General features: G+C 44.8%; 1 protein-coding gene across 5 annotated transcripts in view; it reads left to right on the top strand.

The window, feature by feature from the left end:
• The window catches only part of LOC132772495 (protein sidekick-1-like), a 1018253-nt gene that overhangs the window by 925490 nt on the left and 72433 nt on the right, over positions 1-20330 (top strand). For all 5 annotated transcript variants that reach the window (XM_067461407.1, XM_067461410.1, XM_067461408.1 and 2 more), the window contains 2 exons: positions 10442-10603; positions 14666-14791. In XM_067461407.1, the coding sequence (XP_067317508.1) occupies positions 10442-10603; positions 14666-14791 (288 nt within the window). The remainder of the gene's footprint in view (positions 1-10441; positions 10604-14665; positions 14792-20330) is intronic.

The raw sequence follows: 20330 nt of genomic DNA, 5'->3' as shown, positions 1-20330 counted from the left end.
AACCAAACTTGGCACACAGAACTCCCAGAAAATATTGGAAGGGTTTAGTGGGCACTGACCTTGAGTTTCGGAGTTGGAGTTCGCCTACATCCAGAGAGCACTGTGGACTCAAACAATGATGGATCTGGACCAAATTTGGCACGAATATTCAACATGCCCAAATGTAAACACTGGTGGAGTTTGGGGAAAATAGTCCTTGACATTTTGGGAGTTGTAGTTGCTGGGATTTGTAGTTCACCTACAATCAAAGAGCATTATGAACCCCACCAACGACAGAACTGGGCCAAACTTCCCACATAGATCCCCCATGACCAATAGAAAATACTGTGTTTTCTGGTGTTCTTTAGTGACCCCTCTGACATTCCCTCGTGACCCCTCCAGGGGTCCCGACCTCCAGGTTGAGAAACACTATTCTAAAGCCTGTGTGCTTCACACTTTTTTTGCTGAGTGGCATTTTAAGCTATTGTGATGCAATGGCACAGACCAACCCTTGCAAAAACTACTACGTCTGTATTCTGCAAATTCATGATGTCTGCTGTCAACAAGGTGTATTTCTCTGTATGTGGCCGCATGTGTCTGCGTGTCATCAAAAATAGCCATGCGTGTCAGTGCTGACACGCGTGTCATAGGTTCACCGTCACGGTGTTAGAGTGTAGCTCCCTTTGGCCAACATAGCTAATGCTGGAAGATTTTTTCCTTATGTCAGGAGCAACTTGAGAAACTGCAAGTTGCATCTGTTGTGAGAGAATTGACCATCTGCAAGGACATTGCCCAGGAGATGCCCTGATGTTTGATGTTTTACCATCCTTATGGGAGGCTTCTCTCATGTCCCTGCATGGGCAGCTAGAGCTAACAGAGGGAGCTCAACCCGCTCTCCCTAGATTTGAACCGCTGACACAAGGGTTTAACCATTGCATATTTAGGGGCTCCTATGCTGGAAGATGTGGGGGCCCCGGTGGCGCAGTGGGTTAAAGCACTGAGCTGCTGAGCTTGTTGATCGAAAGGTCGCAGGTTCGATTCCGGGGAGCGGCGTGAGCTTCCGCTGTCAGCCCTAGCTTCTGCCAACCTAGCAGTTTGAAAACATGCAAATGTGAGTAGATCAATAGGTACCGCTCCGGCGGGAAGGTAACGGCGCTCCATGCAGTCATGCCGGCCACATGACCTTGGAGGTGTCTACGGACAACGCTGGCTCTTCGGCTTAGAAATGGAGATGAGCACCACACCCCAGAGTCAGACATGACTGGACTTAATGTCAGGGGACTACCTTTACCTTTACCTTTACCTATGCTGGAAGATGCTTGGAGGCTACGCTTCCCCTGCCCTCTATTCTGGCTGCATAATCATTCGAACATGCATTGTTCTGTAGCAAATGACTTGATGTTCCCCACTCTGTATTTCGGTTGCATTCGTGATTTTTCCCCTCTTTCTCTCTCTGCTAGCATTTTTAATCCAGCCCCGGCTTTAATCTTTCCCCTATTGACTGGGAGCCTAAATAGTGTGATTAATTTTCCGAAATAACAGCCGAGAAAGAATTGATAATCTGTCTGCAAATGAATATAAAATCATTCTAAAGGTGCATTTGAAAAAGATTAAAAAGGCTTGTTGCTGTGCAGGTTATTTAATGTTTATTTTATATTTCTGGAGGGCTGCAAAGGGGTCCAATCAGGTCTTGAGCTCCAACTAATTCCTGCTGATTCAAACCAAGGCGGGGAGCAATCACCAGTATTGTTGGAGCCGCTCTCTCTCTCCTTTTCCCATTGAGGGCTAGAGAGAAACTGCCTCTGACGGCCTGCCTTGCAGCTCCATGGCCCCCAATGAAAGCCGCACTCAAAGCCCTTTGCCATTTAGCACGGGCAAGAGGCTCAGCGTGAAGAGTTGGGGCAGAAAAGGTATATAATTTTAATCAGGAAACATGCTCCGTGGTGAGATATTTTGGGAGACCTCCACTGTGTGCCTTCTCCTATCGTTCCTTTTACAAGGGAATTATACAGGGGGGGTCAAGTGTTATCAACCAGGACTGGAATGAACTCATCCTTTGAAGAGTGTGGGTTTTATTTAAGGTGCCTGGATCCAATCTCATGCTTCAGGATACGTATTTAATCATTTATGGGGCGCCGGAGGGGATTCTGCCTCCATCCGAAGACCTGGCGGTTTAGTGCAATTGACTTGTCTGCATGACACGTAACGGGAAGCCTCTTGCCTGGAGGCACCAGGCTGAGGTCATTGCTGGAAAGGAAGAGCAGCGCTTTGGATTTGAACAGCTCCACGCCTGAAAGAAAGGGCAGCAAGACCAGAGGGGATTTGTGGCACTTGGGGCATCCCTGGAGACCTTGGGCCTCCCCACCCAGGAACGATCATGCGCTTTACAGTTGGGGATTATATTCCATGTTTGTGGGACTGTGTCGTTCCCAATTTAATCATGAGAGGGTATTAGGGTTTTTGGGAATGCACTGTCCAAGCAAGAGGCTGCAGAGTTAAGGCTTGCTGAGAGATGAGCGGAGCTTTTTCATTTTCATATTTATTTATCGTGTCAGGAGCGAACCAAAACAGTTGTATTGCATTTTATTTACCGTGTCACCAGCAACCAGATATTTGTATTACATTTTTAACACAAACAAACAAACAGACAGACAAAACATATAATTTGCAAGCTTGGTAGTTGATTAAATATCCTTTGACCAGTATCTGGCCACTTGGAGTGCCTCTGGTGTTGCCACAAGAAGGTCCTCCATGGTGCATGTGGCAGGGCTCAGTTTATTTTATTTATTATTTATTTATTTATTTATTTATTATTTGCACTTGTTAACTGCCACTCTCAGCCCGAGGGCGACTCGTGGCGGTGTACAGTTTGCATTGCAGCAGGTGGTCAGTGGTTTGCTCTTCTCCACACTCGCATGTCGTGGATTCCACTTTGTAGCCCCATTTCTTAACATTGGCTCTGCATCTCGTGGTGCCAGAGCGCAGTCTGTTCAGCGCCTTCCAAGTCGCCCAGTTTTCTGTGTGCCCAGGGGGGAGTCTCTCATTCAGTATCAGCCATTGATTGAGGTTCTGGGTTTGAGCCTGCCACTTTTGGACTCTCACTTGCTGGGGTGTTCCAGTGAGTGTCTCTGTAGATCTTAGAAAACTATTTCTTGATTTAAGACGTTGACATGCTGGCTGATATCCGAACAGGGGATGAGCTGGAGATGTCTCTGCCTTGGTCCTTTCACTATTGGCTGCTACTTCCCAGTGGATGTCAGGTGGTGCCGGTGCTAGACAGTGTGTAGGGCGCAGACACCCCGTGATAATGCGGCATGTCTCATTAAGAGCCACATCCACTGTTTTAGCGTGGTGAGATGTGTTCCACACCGGGCATGCATACTCAGCAGTAGAGTCGCATAGCGCAAGGGCAGATGTCTTCACTGTGTCTGTGGCCCCTACATACATGCATACAAACATTCACTCTTAATAGATAGATAGATAGATAGATAGATAGACAGACAGAGAGGTGGGTGGGTGGGTGGGTGGGTGGATGGATGGATAATCAGACAGAGTTGGAAAGGACCCCATTTGCTAAGGGCTATCAGGTTCAACCCCTTCTGCCACTCAGGAATACACAATTAAAGCATTCCTGGCAGATGGCTGTCCAGCCTCTGCTTAAAAACTTCCAGAGAAGAAGACTCCACTACACTCTGAGGCAGCATGTCTCACTGCTGAACAGCTCTTGCCATCTTTTGAGATATCATGGTATGTTGCAAGTTGGAGAAGGATGACCTCCTCTTGCTTCAGATCTCTGCCATGAGCTCGGTAGCTAGCCCTAAGCAATTCCTTATTCTCTCAGCTTAGATCCCTATTTGCAACGCTGAGACAGAAGAGCTGGCTCTTGTGCAGATTGCCATAGTTAATATATTGCCTTCTGTTGGGACGTTCTCATGACTGATCAAATGGTGAAAAGTTCTGAATTCCCCGACTCTGGCTGCACTGAAATGGGTTGGACAAGTCCTTGCATCCCAAACCCTCCAATTGTTCCCATTTGAAAGGGTGAGTCCTGATTAATCCTCTCCTTCCTCCACTCCCTCCTCCACTCGCTTTTGTCCTCAGTTTAGTTCACTTGGTGCAAACGGAGTTCAAAGTTTCGAAGCGTATAGATCCCCTTTCAGGTGCACCTACTGATGTTTTGACTCACATCTATTTTGAATTTTCATTCTAAAAATACTCTGCTCGGTATGTTTCTGCCACATGCTTGGAATTGGCTCTTTTTTCCAGAAGTTCAAAGTGCCATTCAGAGAAGTAGAATTACTACGAATTCTTCTCCACTGCCGCTCTTTCTCTACTACATAAAGTGACCTGGACTTGGAAGTCTCTGTTGAAAGATTTGGGGATTTTTTGGGAACTGCTTTCTTCCCATTAGTAGCTGGAGACGACAAAACAACCCTGCAGCTATGCTTCATAACTCACTTAAAACAACAGCAGTGGTTTTGAATTTCCATTGTTTGAGGGCTTTCCTTGTCTATGCCTGAGCAATGAAACGGTCCCCCGGGGAGAAGAAATGCATCTAATGTAATTTCCCTCTGTTGTGTCTTTTAGGCATCTAATGGTTGCCTCAGTCCCAGATCTCAAATAGCAATTAGAAGAAAAGCACAAACCTGCTTCAGAACTTTATTTTTAGCTTTAAACCAATGAAAGCAGAGATAAATATCTTTAATATACCTAAGTAATAATACAAAGAGATGGATGACAACTCAACAGACATAATACACTCAAACAGATTTTGTGCAGTTTAAATAGGTTCCTCGTTGGAGAGGTGCCTTCCAATTGCTACGTGACACTAGTGAAGTGTTAGGATCGTTCTGTTTTGGTGCAAATATTCCTTTCTCCTTCACTCATTTGAATCTGTGTCCTGGAAACAATAGCTGCATTTCTTTGTGGAGGCCCTCTTACCTACTTACTACAATACAGTATTTATTTATCGTGCCAGAAGCAAATTGAGAATACAGTTGAACACATGGCATTGTGCTAGATTTCCTTTGACTAGAAGCTGGCCACTTCAAGTGCTTCTGGTCTCATTGTAAGAATGTCCTCCATTGTGCATGTGGCAGTGCTCAGACTGCATTGTAGTAAGTGGTCTGTGGTTTGCTCTTCTCCACACTCTCATGTCGTGGATTCCACTTTGTAGCCCCATTTCTTAAGGTTGGCTTTGCATCTCGTGGTGCCAGAGTGCACCTGTTCAGTACCTTCTAAGTTGCCCAGTCTTCTATGTGCCCATCTGGTCTGATTGAGGTTTGGGGTTTTGGGCTGCGGCCAGGTTGTTAACTGGCACTCCTTACAGGGAGCGGTCAACCCTCCTGTTTAAGGAGCTCCACTGGCTGCCATTCATTTTCCGGACCCAATTCAAGGTGCAGGTTCTTACCTACAAAGCCCTGAACGGTTTGGGACTCGCCTACCTGCGTGACCGCATTTCTGTGTACGAACGCACACGATCTCTTCGATCATCTAGAGAGGCCCTACTCGCACTCCCACCTGCATCACAAGTGCGATTGGTGGGGACGAGAGAGAGAGCCTTCTCGGTGGTGGCCCCTCGACTCTGGAACTCACTTCCTAAGGATATCAGGCATGCCCCAACCTTGGCAGTCTTTAGGGGGAGCTTGAAGACATGGTTGTTCCAGTGTGCCTTCCCAGAATAATGAACCCTTAGCATTATGTCCTCCAAAAGCACTTTATACTGATTTAGGACTGTATTGTCGAAGGCTTTCATGGCCGGGATCACTGGGTTGTTGTAGGTTTTTCCGGGCTATATGGCCATGTTCTGGAGGCAATTTTTCTCCTGACGTTTCGCCTGGATCTATGGCAAGCATCTTCAGAGGTAGTGAGGTCTGTTGGAAGTAGGAAAAATTTTCCTACTTCCCTTTTCCTACTTAATTTTCCTTCTTACTTTCCTTCCCTACTTTCCTACTTCCCTTTTCCTACTTCCTTTTCCCATTTTTCCTACTTCCAACAGACCTCACTACCTCTGAGGATGCTTGCCATAGATGCAGGCGAAATGTCAGGAGAAAAATTGCCTCCAGAACATGGCCATATAGCCCGGAAAAACCTACAACAACCCGGTGATTTAGGACTGCTTGTATGTTCCTCCAACGCCCTACCTCCTCTATCTTGTTCATGCCCAGCATTATTTTTTTAACTTAATTACATTTGGCCCAGCCATAGTTTTTAAATATGTTTTGTTGCCACTGTTCAATGTTTATGCTATTTGTGTATGAGATTTATTTTAATTGCTTCGTATTAGTATTTGTGTTTTGCTTCGTATTGTAATTGTTATTGCTTGTTTTGATATATTGTGGGTTCGGCCTCATGTAAGCCGCACCGAGTCCCTTGGGAGATGGTAGCGGGGTACAAATAAAGTTTTATTATTATATTATTATTGGGTTTTCGCTTGCCACTTTTGAACTCTCGCTTGTTGAGGTGCAAGTATCTCTGTAAGTCTTAGGAAGCTGTTTCTTGATTTAAGTAGTTGGCAAGCTGGCTAAGATCCAAACAGAGGCTGGGACGGAGATGTCACTGCCATGGTCCTTTCATTGCTGGCTGTGGATATCCGGTGGTGTGATACTGTCTAAACCAATGTTTCTCAACCTGGGGGTCGGGACCCTTGGAGGGGGTGCCAGAGGGGTCACCAAAGACCATCTGAAAACACAGTATTTCCTGTTGGTCATGGGGGTTCTGTGTGGGAAGTTTGGCCCAATTCTATCATTGGTGGGTTCAGCATGCTTTTTGATTGTAAGTGAACTATAAATCCCGGCAACTACAACTCCCAAATGTCAAGGCCTATTTTCCCCAAACTCCACCAGTGTTCACATTTAGCGTACTGAGTATTTGTGTCACGTTTGGTCCAGATCCATCATTGTTTGAGCCCATAGTGCTCCCTGTAGGTGAACTACAACTCCCAAACTCAAGGTCAGTGCTCACCAAACCCTTCCCATATTTTCTGTTGGTTGCGTGAGTTCTGTGTGCCAAGTTTGGTTCAATTCCATCGTTGGTGGAGTTCAGAATACTCTTTGATTGTAGGTGAACCATAAATCCCAACAACTACAACTTCCAATTTATGTTTCATAACAGGAGCAAAATTAGAGTTATGAAGCAGCAAAAGAATGTTATGGTTGGGGGTCACCACAACATGAGGAACTGTATTAAGGGGTCGCGGCATTAGGAAGGTTGAGAAACACTGGTCTAAACAGTATAATTTCTCCAGTAGTGTAGGGCGTAGGCATCCTGTGATAGTGCGGCATGTCTCATCAAGAGCCACATCCATTCTTTTAATGTGGTGATAAGTATTCCACACTGGGCATGCATATTCAGCAGCAGAGTAGTACAAGGGCGCATATCTTCACTGTATCTGGTTGTGATCCCCAGGTTGTTCCAGTCCACTTTCATGTGATGTTATTTCTAGCACCCACTTTGTGCTTCTTGTAAGTCAGGGCACGGTCCAAAGTAACTCCCTTGTATTTGAGTGTGCTGCAATGCTCTTGTGGGATTCCTTCCCAGACAACCCTCAGAGCTCAAGATGCTTGTCTGTTCTTAAGGTGAAAAGCACATGTCTGTGTTTTAGATGGATTAGAAATCAACTGGTTTTCCCTGTAATAGGCAGTAAATGCACCTAAAGCTTCAGAGAGCTTCTATTCAACCATTTCAAAGCTCCCTGCTTGAGTGGTGATGGCACGATCGTCAGCATAGATGAAACTCCCTGTCCCTTCTGGCAGTGACTGATCATTTGTGTAGGTGTTAAACATTGATGGGGCAAGCGTGTACAGTAATTCAAACTGATAGTCAAGGAGGGATACATTTAGTTTGGGGGGGGGGGGATGATATATTTAAACTAACCTTGAGAAGTAAGACTGAAAGTAATTGATAATGCCAGGAATTCCCAGGAAATACTCCAGAATGAGGAAATATGCAGTTTCTTTATTTAATACTAGCTGTCCCCTGCCAGGCGTTGCTGTGGCCCAGTCTGGTGATCTGGAAAATAAAGTAATGAGAAAGTGTTGGTTTCTAATATATGTAATTCCTTTATGCTTGTGGGTAAACAGTATTTCTTGTTGTTTCTTTGTCAGTGTTGATGTGGAGAGTGTCTGGTTTGCCTACTCTGGAATATGCAACACATCATAGTCCTTCTTTAAGGGTCTCTTTCAAATCTATGATGCTATATCTGTGTGTGTGTGTGTGAGAATCATATCTATCTATCTATATTGATGACTGGATGGCTCTTTGTCAGGAGGGCTCTGATTACATTTTCGTGTCCTGGTGAAGAGAGTTGGACTGGATGACCTTAAGTATTTTCTATTGGTCATGGGGGTTTTGTGTGGGAAGTTTGCCCTATTTCTGTCATTTGTGGGTTTCAGAATGCTCTTTAATTGTAGTGAACTATAAATCCCAGTAACTACAAATCCCAAATGTCAAGGTCTAATTCCTCCAAACTCCATCTGTGTTCATATTTGGGCATATGGAATATTTGTGTCAAGTTTGGTCCAGATCCATCATTGTTTGAGTCCACCGTGCTCTCTGGATGTAGGTGAACTACAACTCCCAAACTCAAGGTCAATGCCCACCAAACCCTTCCAGTGTGTTCTGTTGGTCATGGAAGTCCTGTATGCCATGTTTGGTTCAATTCCATCATTGCTGGAGTTCAGAATGCTCTTTAATTGTAGGTGAACTATAAATCCCAGCAACTACAACTCCCAAATGTCAAGGTCTATTTCCCTTAAACTCCATCTGTGTTCATATTTGGGCATATGGAATATTTGTGCCAAGTTTGGTCCAGATCCGTCATTGTTTGAGTCCACAGTGCTCTCTGGATGTAGGTGAACTACAACTCCCAAACTCAAGGTCAATGCCCAGCAAACCATTCCAGTTTGTTCTTGGTCATGGGAGCCCTGTGTGCTAGGTTTGGCCCAATTCCATCCTTGGTGGAGTTCAGAATGCTCTTTGATTGTAGGTGAACTATAAATCCCAGCAACTACAACTCCCAAATGACAAAATCAGTTCTTTTTGAGTGAAGAACAAGAAGTCGCCAGGAGGTGCCAGAGGGGTCACCAAAGACCATCTGAAAACACAGTATTTTCTGTTGGTCATGGGAGCCCTGTGTGCTAAGTTTGGCCCAATTCCATCATTAGTGGAGTTCAGAATGCTCTTTGATTATAGGTGAACTATAAATCCCAGCAACTACAACTTCCAAATGACAAAATCATATTTTATTTTTTTTAGTGGAGGACATACATTGGGTTGTTAGGTGTCTTGTGTCCAAATTTGGTGTCAATTCCCCCAGTGGTTTTTGAGTTGCGATGGTATCACAAACGAACATTACATTTGTATTTATATAGATTCATCATGGTATGTATTGTCGAAGGCTTTCATGGCTGGAATCACTAGGTTATTGTGGGTTTTTTTGGGCTATAGGGCCATGTTCTAGAGGCATTTCTCCTGACGTTTCGCCTGCATCTATGGTAAGCATCCTCAGAGGTAGTGAGGACCTCTGAGGATGCTTGCCATAGATGCAGGCGAAACGTCAGGAGAAATGCCTCTAACACATGGCCCTATAGCCCGAAAAAACCCACAAGAACATCATGGTATGGTTTGTGCATCTATTTACTGGTCATCATAATAACTAGTATATAAAAATAGCCTTAACAGTGAAAATAAAACCTTTGTGTTTAAAGGTGGAATATTTTTATATCTTTCCTTGAATTATTCAATTGTTTTGTTCCACTCGACAGCTGAAAAGACTCCCAGAGTGGCATATGCTAAGATCAATAATATGCAAGCTGGTCTCTGCCCTCAGGTTTATAGTGCCTAAAACTAATTTTAATGGTCTTGTTAAAAAAACCCAAAAATTCACCTAAAAGGCATGTTACAAATGGCTTGTTTTCTTTGCGCTTCCTTGTGTCTCCATAGTTCTCCTTTACCTGCCTGGGACCCATCTACCTTCTCCAAATGGTGCTCTCGTTCACACAAAGTGAATGAAGCCAAAATTAATCTAAAATGTGAAAGGATGCGTACCTTCATTTTGTTCTGCCGTAAATAGAAGAGACATTGGTTGGCAGAGGCTTCTTGGGTGATTTGACAGAATGATTGGCACGGAGGCACCACATGGAGACAGGTTGGGCATAGGTAGAAAGTGACAATTTGGGCACCTCTTTTCCAACACAATTAGCGAGGTTGCCTTCAGCCTCCTGGCAATTTCTCAATTGCACCTTAAGAGTTTCCCTCCTTGTCAGTATCAAGCTTAACATCTAATTGCACTTATCTGGGCTGAAAATTGGCCATTATCGCTACTTAAACTCCCACTAATTGTAAGACATACTTCCTTAGCAAATGGTTAGGTGATTGCACTGGTAATCTAAACCAGATCGGCTCCACTGCCTTCTCCTGTTTCACTGAACACCTTATTTTTCATCCTGTCGGCCCGTTCCAGGGGTGAGCAAAGTAGTGACTGTGGACATCAAGGGGAACTGGCAGCGCTGGCTAAAGGTCCGGGACCTCACCAAGGGAATGACCTACTTGTTCCGGGTCCAGGCCAAGACCATCACCTATGGGCCTGAACTGCAAGCCAACATCACAGCGGGGCCAACAGAGGGTAAGTGGGGATGCGCAGGACTTGCCAAAACGGCATCCAAAACGGCGGAGTCGATGGCATTAACTCAGCACCCAACAGCAAACTGAAATATTCCAAATGCATTCTCAAGCCAAGAGAGAATTAAGTCTGAACTCATGATTTAGTGGCATCAGTGTCGAATGCCAGGTGCTTCTGCATCGGAGACAGTCTATAAACCCAGGGTCACAGTTATATGCTCAGCTATCCAAGAGAGACACAGTAGATACAATGTGATGTGGCGACAAAAAAAGCCAATGGGATTTTGGCCTGCATCAATAGGAGCATAATGTCTAGATCCAGGGAAATCATGCTCCCCATGCTCTATTCTGCTTTGGTTAGACCACACCTGGAATATTGTGTCCAATTCTGGGCACCACAATTCAAGAGAGATATTGACAAGCTGGAATGTGTCCAGAGGAGGGTGACTAAAATGATCAAGGGTCTGGAGAACAAGCCCTATGAGGAGCGGCTTAAGGGCATGTTTAGCCTGAAGAAGAGAAGGATGAGAGGAGATATGATAGCCATGTATAAATATGTGAGAGGAAGCCACAGGGAGGAGGAGGGAGCAAGCTTGTTTTCTGCTTCCTTGGAGACTAGGACGCAAAACAATGGCTTCAAACTACAAGAAAGGAGATTCCATCTGAACATGAGGAAGAACTTCCTGACTGTGAGAGCCGTTCAGCAGTGGAACTCTCTGCCCCGGTGTGTGGTGGAGGCTCCTTCTTTGGAGGCTTTTAAACAGAGGCTGGATGGCCATCTGTCAGGGGTGCTTTGAATGCAATATTCCTGCTTCTTGTCAGAATGGGGTTGGACTGGATGGCCCATGAGGTCTCTTCCAACTCTTTGATTCTATGATTCTATGATGGCCCAATGCAAAAGGAGTAATGCAAATGTAAACTTAAAGGAATGCACTTATGGATAGTTTAGTTGCTTCTTTTTGATGGTATTAATTTATGGTGCCTTTTAGATCTCCTCCTAGTCTCCTCAAAACAAACTTGGAGTCCTGTCTTTGTATAAACTGGGCCAATTTAAATACTCCATGTCTCTTTCACCTGCAGCCCTCCAGGTGTTTGTGCCTTCAACTCCCAGAAGCCCGAGCCAGCTTGTTCAATAGTCAGGAATTCTGGGAGCTGAAGTCCAAGACACCTGGAGGGTTGCAGGTTGAAGAGGCCTGCCATTGGGATTGTGGCACAGCTGGCTGAGTGTCAGCTGCATTAAGATCACTCTGACAAAAGGTCATGAGTTCGAAGCCAGCCCGTGTTGGAATGGGTTTCCAACCAATTGTGTAGCCTGTTGTCGACCTTTGCAACCCGAAAGACAGTTGCATCTGTCAAGTAGGAAAATTAGGTACCACCTTAAACTGTGAGGAGGCTAAATTAACTGATTTATGAGGCCATAAAAAGACTCCAGCAAAAAAGCATGTGGGGAATGCGGAAGTGCTTCATCCTTGTCGCAGATGGACAATGAAAGCGACAGCTCCCCTGGTGGCCAGAAAAGTTAAATAGCCTCTGTGTATGTCTGTATATGTTGTATGTTAAAATTGGCATTGAATGTTTGCCATATATGTGTACACTGTAATCCGCCCTGAGTCCCCTGCGGGGTGAGAAGGGTGGAATATAAATGCTGTAAAATAAATAAAAATAAAAATTATTCTAGTTTGGGAGAGAAATATTCCTACTGACACTACAGTTCCTAATCCCATTGCAACTTGTCTTACTCCTTGGTAGATGAGTTCCTAACTTGGATAGGTACACCCAGTTCCTATCCAATTTGGAGATGAATTATCTAGATAGAGTCCTCTGTCTTTTTTCTAAATGAAACAGGTTCTTGAGAAGCTCTGTTTCACTAGTACTCCATTCTAGATCTGCAAGAAATTTCTATCCATATCCATCCTTGCCAGTGAAGTCTATAATACAGCCAAACAACTCAGGCCCCTTCTAGACTGAACTTATATCCCAGAATCTGATCCTGGGTTGTCTTCTTTGAAATGAATTATATGAGTCCCCACTGCCAGATAATTTGGGATCAGATCCTGGGATATAGGGCAGTGTGGAAGGGGCCTCAGTTGAGATCCAGGTTGATAATGTGTTTGGTTATTGGCCTTCCATTCATTGAACAATGGCTTCAAACTACAAGAGAGGAGATTCCATCTGAACATGAGGAAGAACTTCCTGACTGTGAGAGCCGTTCAGCAGTGGAACTCTCTGCCCTGGAGTGTGGTGGAGGCTCCTTCTTTGGAAGCTTTTAAACAGAGGCTGGATGGCCATCTGTCAGGGGTGATTTGAATGCAATATTCCTGCTTCTTGTCAGGGGGTTGGACTGGATGGCCCATGAGGTCTCTTCCAACTCTTTGATTCTATGATTCTATGATTGGCTGGTTTAAACAAAACTTGAAGAAATAAGTCTAGGATATATTTTCCACAAATGCAAAAAATATGAATCTTGACAAAAGCTGCAGTTTCAATCTGAGTGCCTTCCAGCCTGCAGATTGTTCCAGCTGTTGAACTCAGCTGGAACAATCTGCCTAGGAAATAAGGATTGGCCACAAGGAGGATGTAGCTTGGTGGGGAAAAAAGGTGATTTTCCCCCCACTAAGCTATAAACAGTTCCAGCGCAGCTTATCTGTCCAAACGTATCACCCCCTATGAACCATCTTAGAGATTGAGATCATCTGGAGAGGCCCTGCTCTCCATCCCACCTCCTTCGCAAGCACAGTTGGTGGGTACGAGAGTCAGGGTCTTTTCAGTGGTGGCCCCTTGACTCTGGAACTCGCTCCCCAAGGACATTAGACATGCCCCAACTCTGGCAGTCTTTAAGAGGAGCCTGAAAACATGGTTGTTCCAGTGTGCCTTCCCAGAATAAGGAACCCTAAGCAACATGTCCCTAATCACACTTTACTAATGATCTAGGGTTGTCTGCTCGCTCCATTTCTCTCCAAATACCCATCCTTGTTATATGTCACCTTGTCATGCTCAGTATTTTAAAATTTTAATTATTACATTTGGCCCTGCCATAGGTTTTTAATGCGTCATAGTGTTACTCTTATTGTTTATTGCTTTGTTTATGAGTTTATTTATTGTCTGTATTGCTGTGTTGTTTTTATTGATGTATTTGGGCTCGGCCTCTTGTAAGCCGCACCGAGTCCTCTGGGAGATGGTAGCGGGGTATAAATAAAGGTTTATTATTATTATTATTATTATTATTATTATTAGTGGATGCCAGTCATAGTCAAAGTAGAGGTGGCATTAAATATGCTGCCCTCAATCTTGTGTTTATAAGATTCTTTTCAAATGGCAATTGGGAGAGAAGTCACCCGTATTGGATCTGCAGTTCGGGAACAGCAGGAGGTTAATCCTGTTCTCACACACACCATTGACACATTGAAAACGAGTCTCCCCCAAAGCCTGTGTGATCTTCTCCTCCCTGCATGACAGCTTTGGTTGAGATCTCTTCCAACATGGCTGCTATCCCACCATGTAATTGGGGACATGTCCACAACTGTATGTTTGATATAAAATCAAGTTTAGTTCTTGTGGGAGATGATAGCTGAATTGATGGGATAAGAGTCAAAGCAACATCTGATTGAGATGCTAACAGCAGCAGGAGCTTTGGAGCCAAATAAGCAGCAGGGTCCAGCAGGACACGGATGGGCAGGGGTCCTGATAACAATCCTTGCAAAATGCATATAGTTGGCTTCCTCCTGTGAAGCCAAGCTTGCTTCAAAGAAGACATTTTTCCTGTCTTCTTAGTGGCATAGTGGGAGGAATCAGCATGTTGGGTGTATATTACCAAGTAGTTTTCCTAAAGGATCCTTTGAAGCAGTAAGGTACCTCTGGCATGTTCCACCTTCCGTGGTTCAGGCGCTCAGCTTAATCTGTGAAACTGGGGGTGTGGGGGTGCATCTTTTTCAAAGGACACCGCACTTTGCCAGGGGCTTGCTGATTTCTGCTCTCTTTTCTCCAAAGTAATTAGAGAGCGTGGTATGAGTAATGGCTGCTTTCATGCTGACCTCTCCTTCGCTCTTTTTGGCCCTCCTTCCCGCAGGATCGCCCGGTTCCCCTCAGCATGTTCTGGTTTCGAAAACAGCCTCTGGACTGACTTTGTACTGGACAGAAGGGATCTCTGGAGAGAAGCCCACCACCGGCTACATCATAGAAACCAGGCCTTCAGGTAACCCGTTGCTGAAGAAAAATATGAGCTGACCCAGAAAATGTTATAGTAAGAGAATTGACAGAGTACAGATTGAAAGATCCGGCAAAGGAGAAGCGGGGCGGGTATCATTTATTCTCAAAACATTGAAGTAATAGAAAGATCTGGCAAAGACAGGAAAATCTCCTTTTACTTTTCAACTTTTACAGGTTGAACATCAGCCAAGAGTGTGATGCAGCAGCTAGGAAAGCCAATGGGATTTTGGGCTGCATCAAAAGGAGTCTAGTGTCTAGATTGAGGGAAGTCATGGTGCTTCTGCTTTGGTTAGACCTCACCTGGAATTCTGTGTCCGATTCTGGGCACCACGGTTCAATTCTGTGTCCGATTCTGGGCACCACGGCGTGCCAGCAGGTTGAGGGTGAACCCAGCGAAGACGGAGATCCTTTGGCTGGGCCGTCCGGGTGGGAGGGAGATCCAGCTGCCTACCCTGGATGGCGAGACACTACGTCCGTCACCTTCTGTAAAAAGTCTTGGTGTCTTATTGGACCCGCTGCTCACAATGGAGACCCAGGTCTCTGCTGTGAGCAGATCTGCGTTTTCCCATCTGCGTCAGGCTAGGCGACTGGCTCCCTACCTATCTAGGAACGACCTGGCTATGGTGATCCAGGCGACGGTCATCTCGAGGCTTGACTACTGTAACGCCATCTACATTGGCCTTCCTTTGTCAGTGATCCGGAAACTGAAGCTGGTGCAAAATGCAGCGGCTCGTCTTCTTGCTGGGGTGCCGGCGAAGTGTCGTATCACCCCAATTCTCCAACAGCTGCACTGGCTTCCGATTGAGTACCGGATCACTTTCAAGGTGCTGGTACTCACCTTTAAGGCCTTATATGGTCTGGGGCAGGCATACCTGAGGGCCCGCTTATCCCCCTACCAACCCCAATGATTACTTCGGTCTGAAGACCAAAATTTGCTTGAAGTCCCCAACATCCGGACTTATCATCTGTCCTCTACTAGGCAGAGAGACTTCTCGATTGTGGCCCCTTATTTATGGAATGCCTTGCCAGTTGAAACCCGATCTATCCGAGACCTACTTGCTTTTCGGAAAGCCTGTAAAACCTTTCTCTTCCGACAAGCTTTTGATGGGTGAATAACTCAGGACTATGTCTGTTCTTGTTTTTATGGTACTTTAAAGTTAATTGTATTGTTTTAATCTACTGCTGCAAACCGCTCCGAGCCAAATTGGGAGTAGCAGTATACAATAGGGTTGGGCGGTTTCGTTCGTTAATTTCGTAATTCGTTATTAATTCGTATTTAAATTAGCTTACGATCCGATATTGAGCCATGCAGGAGTAATTAAAAATCGAAACGATTTTTTTCAAATTATTTCGTAATTGTTTCGTAATTGTTTCGAAATCGTTTTGTAATTGTTTCGTACTTGTTTCGTAATTATTTCCATATGTCTGGTGCAAGTTTTAGGGTTGTTGTTTGTTTTATCAGTGATAAAAAATAAATTATCACATCAACAGTCAACAACAGAGGGAGAGGGAAGCTTCAGAAGTTCCCCCTGTCCCATTTGGAGGGTGGTTTTTTTTAGCATATTGCGCAATCGCGTCCGTTATTAACGAATCAATTTGTAATTGTTTCGTAATTTTACGAAATTTCGTATATTTCAAACTTTTTTAAAGGAAAATTTCGGAATTCTTTTAAAAAACAAAACGCAAAAACCCCCTAAAAACGAATCGAGTTTAGAAACAAATTTTTCCGTGGTTACCCAACCCTAGTATACAAGTCAAATAAATAAATAAAAAAGAGATTGACAAGCTAGAAGGTGTCCAGAGGAGGGCAACTAAAAGAATCAAAGGTCTGAAGACCATGAATAATCCCTATGAGGAGAGTCTTAAAGAGTTGAGTCTGTTTCAAAGAGAAGGTTGAGAGGAGACATGAGAACCATGTATAAATATGTGAATGGGCATCACAAGGACGAGGGAGCAGACTTGTTTTCTGCTGCCCTGGAAACTAGGACTCAATGGATCAATGAGTTCAAATGACAGGAAAGGAGATTCCACCTGAACATGAGGAGGAACTTCCTGACTGTAGGAGCTATTCAGGAGTGGAACGCTCTGCCTCGGAGTCTGGTGGAAGCTCCTTCCTTAGAAGCTTTTAAACAGAGGTTGGATGGCCATCTGTCAGGCGTACTTTGATTGTGCTTTTCCTGCATGGCAGGGGGTTGGGCTTGATGGCCCAGGTGGTCTCTTCCAACTCTATTATTCTGTTGTTTATTTCTGACTCTGTTACCTCCTGGACAAGTCCACACTAGAGCTCCCTGTTAGCTGTGGCCACCCCCAGCTCTTTCAAGGTCAACCCAGTCTGCTCGGTCGCACGCTAGGCCTGTAAATAATTGTCTTTAAGCAGGACGTGCGACTTTAGCCCAGCGGGAAGCCCCGAAGAGAAGTTCTCAGAGGTTTTCCACCACAAATAATTTTTAGATGGCTTGTGAAGTATAACAAAGTCCTTTATTAATGGACAATCAAACAGAAACTTCTCTTGTCTTCAGTAAAGCTTCAGTAAAGGTTTTTATGTAACTGGTGGCTTCCTAATCTTGTCCACGAAGGACAGGCAATTGTCTTTAATAACGGATTCTTTACTTTAAAGGAAAATCCCCTTTTTAACTTCTCCCAGGCTGACTGTAATCTAATCCTTACTGATGTGGGCTCCACTACCGGGTCGAACTGCTTCTCGAGCACCGAGTGGACCTACCAGTAAAGGCTTGGATATTCTCCTGCTGGAGATCTTTGGTCTTCCAAACTGTTACTCTCCGAAATTCTTCAAAGCTTTAGGGCTGTTTCCCTGGAAATCTTTAGAATCTTTGGAGGCTCTTAAAACTGTTCTCCCCCGGAAAGTCTTAAGGGTTGAAGCTTTTGTACAGGGGAAGCTTGCACACGTCCTGTACATTAGCTTTCCTTACTGAGACTAACTAAAAACTGTCTCCCTTCCCTTCCCAATTGCCCTGAACAAGGGGCGGAACCGAAACTTAACGATGATGGACAGGTGACTTGCCCTACGACTGCAACCAAAGGAAGCCACCGTACTGCAGAATCCCTGAAACCTAGGACTGCAAGCAAACATTTAAAACAAAGCAAATAAAATAGGAGCTCTTGGTACAGCCGTACCAGCACACAGTCACTTCAAAGATACCATCTTGCCCTTGGTCGGCCCCTCTTCCCTTTTCCTTCCATTTTCCCCCAGCATCATTATGTTCTCCAAGGTATCCTGTCTACTCATTATGTGGCCAATGTATTTCATCTTTGCCTTTAATATCATTCTTTCCAATGAGCAGTTGGGTTTTGCTTCAGAGATAGTGTGTGGAAAGGAAATATTACTGATGACGTTTTGGCATTAATATTACAGCTATTTTTGAGTTTTGAATGGCGCAATAAGGACTCCAAGCTTTGAATTGTTGCTCTTTGAGTCTATTATTCTGTGATTCCATTTTCTGAATAGAAAACATAGCTGGGGACTTCGTACAAAATGTGCGCATGGTTATTCTGTTCAGAAAACAGCCGTTTCTGTACAAAAACCGAATTGCAAATAGCCTTTGAATACTGCAGTTCTTGAAAACTGAATTGCTAAAAATTACTTTGAGAAGAAAACCAGTGAACAATTGCATGCCTGGTGTGTAAAAAGGAGGAAAGGAAAAGGACAGTTTCCATCATCTGGGATGTCTAAAGACTCTCCTCTGGCATTTGCGCCTTGTATCAATGCAGTCACCCTTTTCTGGGCCAGGTCCATTGGCTTGCCATGTGTTGGCTCATTGGGTGCGTGTTGAAATGGTCCCTCCAAGGAGGCTTTGTGCTGCTTTTGTGCAGACTGGCTCCAGTGGATCTGCAAACAATTATGGGGTGTGGAGCAGAGAGGGGAGCCCCTTGAGCTTCCTCTTTTTTAGGCCTAACAACAGAGTCATTTAATTCCCACACAGATTATTTTAATCCTATTCATGCCACGGTAATAAACGCAGGGGGCATTTGTGTGCTAGGATGCCTTTTCTTCATTTGGGTGGAATCTGCAGAGAGCGCGAAATGTGATCCAAGCAAAAGGGGAGGTTGGTAATTGGAACAGCGGATTATTTCATGCACCCGTTGGCTTCATTAAAACACTCTGTATCTTGCTTGGTTTTATTTTGCCAGCACTTTGGAGAGAGTTTCATTCTAGATTCGGGTATGCTGCTATCCCAAGCCACTGCTTTCATCCACTGCTGGAAATGATGCAGTTGCAACTTTCTGTTGGATGGGGATGTGTTTATGCTCCTGTAACTTTATGGAAGGCTAGTGGGTGGTGGAGGGCCAGGATGGTATACTTTACTTACTTAGGCGATCCCTCGTAGTCTGAGGATGATGGTCCTCCAAGTTCGGTGTCCTGGCAGTGGGTCCGTAGGTGACTGTGGAGCCCTGTTCTTGATCTGCATGTTCTCCTGCAGTGAGGACATTGGCTTCCAGGTGGAAGGCGATCTCGGTCAGGGTTGGCTTGACGTGCCTTCCTCTTGGCACGTTTCTCTCTTTCGCCCTCCTTTCGTGCCTCTTCAAATTCTGCAGCACTGCTGGTCACAGCTGACCTCCAGCTGGAGCGCTCAAGGGCCAGGGCTTCCCAGTTCTCCGTGTCTATGCCAAAGTTTAACCCATTGCACCACCGCGGCTCCATCTGGCCTAATATTTATTTATTTATTTACTTACTTACTTCACTTATATACCGCAATTCTCAGCCCAAGGGCGACTCATTGCGGTGTACAACATAGAAAAACAGGTGCAAAATACAAAACATAGTGTAAAATAATCCACAATTCATCATTATCAAAAAACATCTCATCAAACATCAACATTACTACATAAGCCATTCCGAGTTGTCTCATCGTCAAACCCACAATCCGATATCATTTCCGTTGTTCCATTCCTATGGTCAGATTACCAGTCATTGCACTTCTTGTTCAAATGCCTTCTTAAACATTTATAAGAACATTTAAACATTTATTTAATAGGAAACATTTATGTGCAATAGTAAAGTGGGTCTCACACCCAGGTATGTCATCAGAGCCAGGTATGTCATCGCACCCTTCACTTCACTTAGGCGATCCCTCGTTTTCCGAGGAGGATTGTTTTCCAGTATTCTTGTGGATCCGTATGTGGCTGTGGAGCCCTATTCTTGCTCTGCATCTTCTTCCGCAGTGAGGGCATTGGCTTCCAGGTGGAAGGCGATCTCGATCGGGGTTGGCTTGACGTGCGTTCCTCTTGGCACGTTTCTCTCTTTCGCCCTCCATTCGTGCCTCTTCAAATTCTGCAGCACTGCTGGTCACAGCTGACCTCCAGCTGGAGCTCTCAAGGGCCAGGGCTTCCCAGTTCTCAGTGTCTATGCCAGAGTTTTTAAGGTTGGCTTTGAGCCCATCTTTCAATCTCTTTTCCTGCCCACCAACATTCCGTTTTCCGTTCTTGAGTTTGGAGTAGAGCAAATGTTTTGGGAGACGGTGGTCGGGCATCCGGACAACGTGGCCCGTCCACCGGAGTTGATGGCA

Source organism: Anolis sagrei, chromosome Y (genome assembly GCF_037176765.1).
Source record: "Anolis sagrei isolate rAnoSag1 chromosome Y, rAnoSag1.mat, whole genome shotgun sequence".
Classification (NCBI taxonomy): Eukaryota; Metazoa; Chordata; class Lepidosauria; order Squamata; family Dactyloidae; genus Anolis; species Anolis sagrei.
Note: the sequence above shows the minus strand (reverse complement) of the source record. Positions and strands in the feature narration are given on the sequence as shown.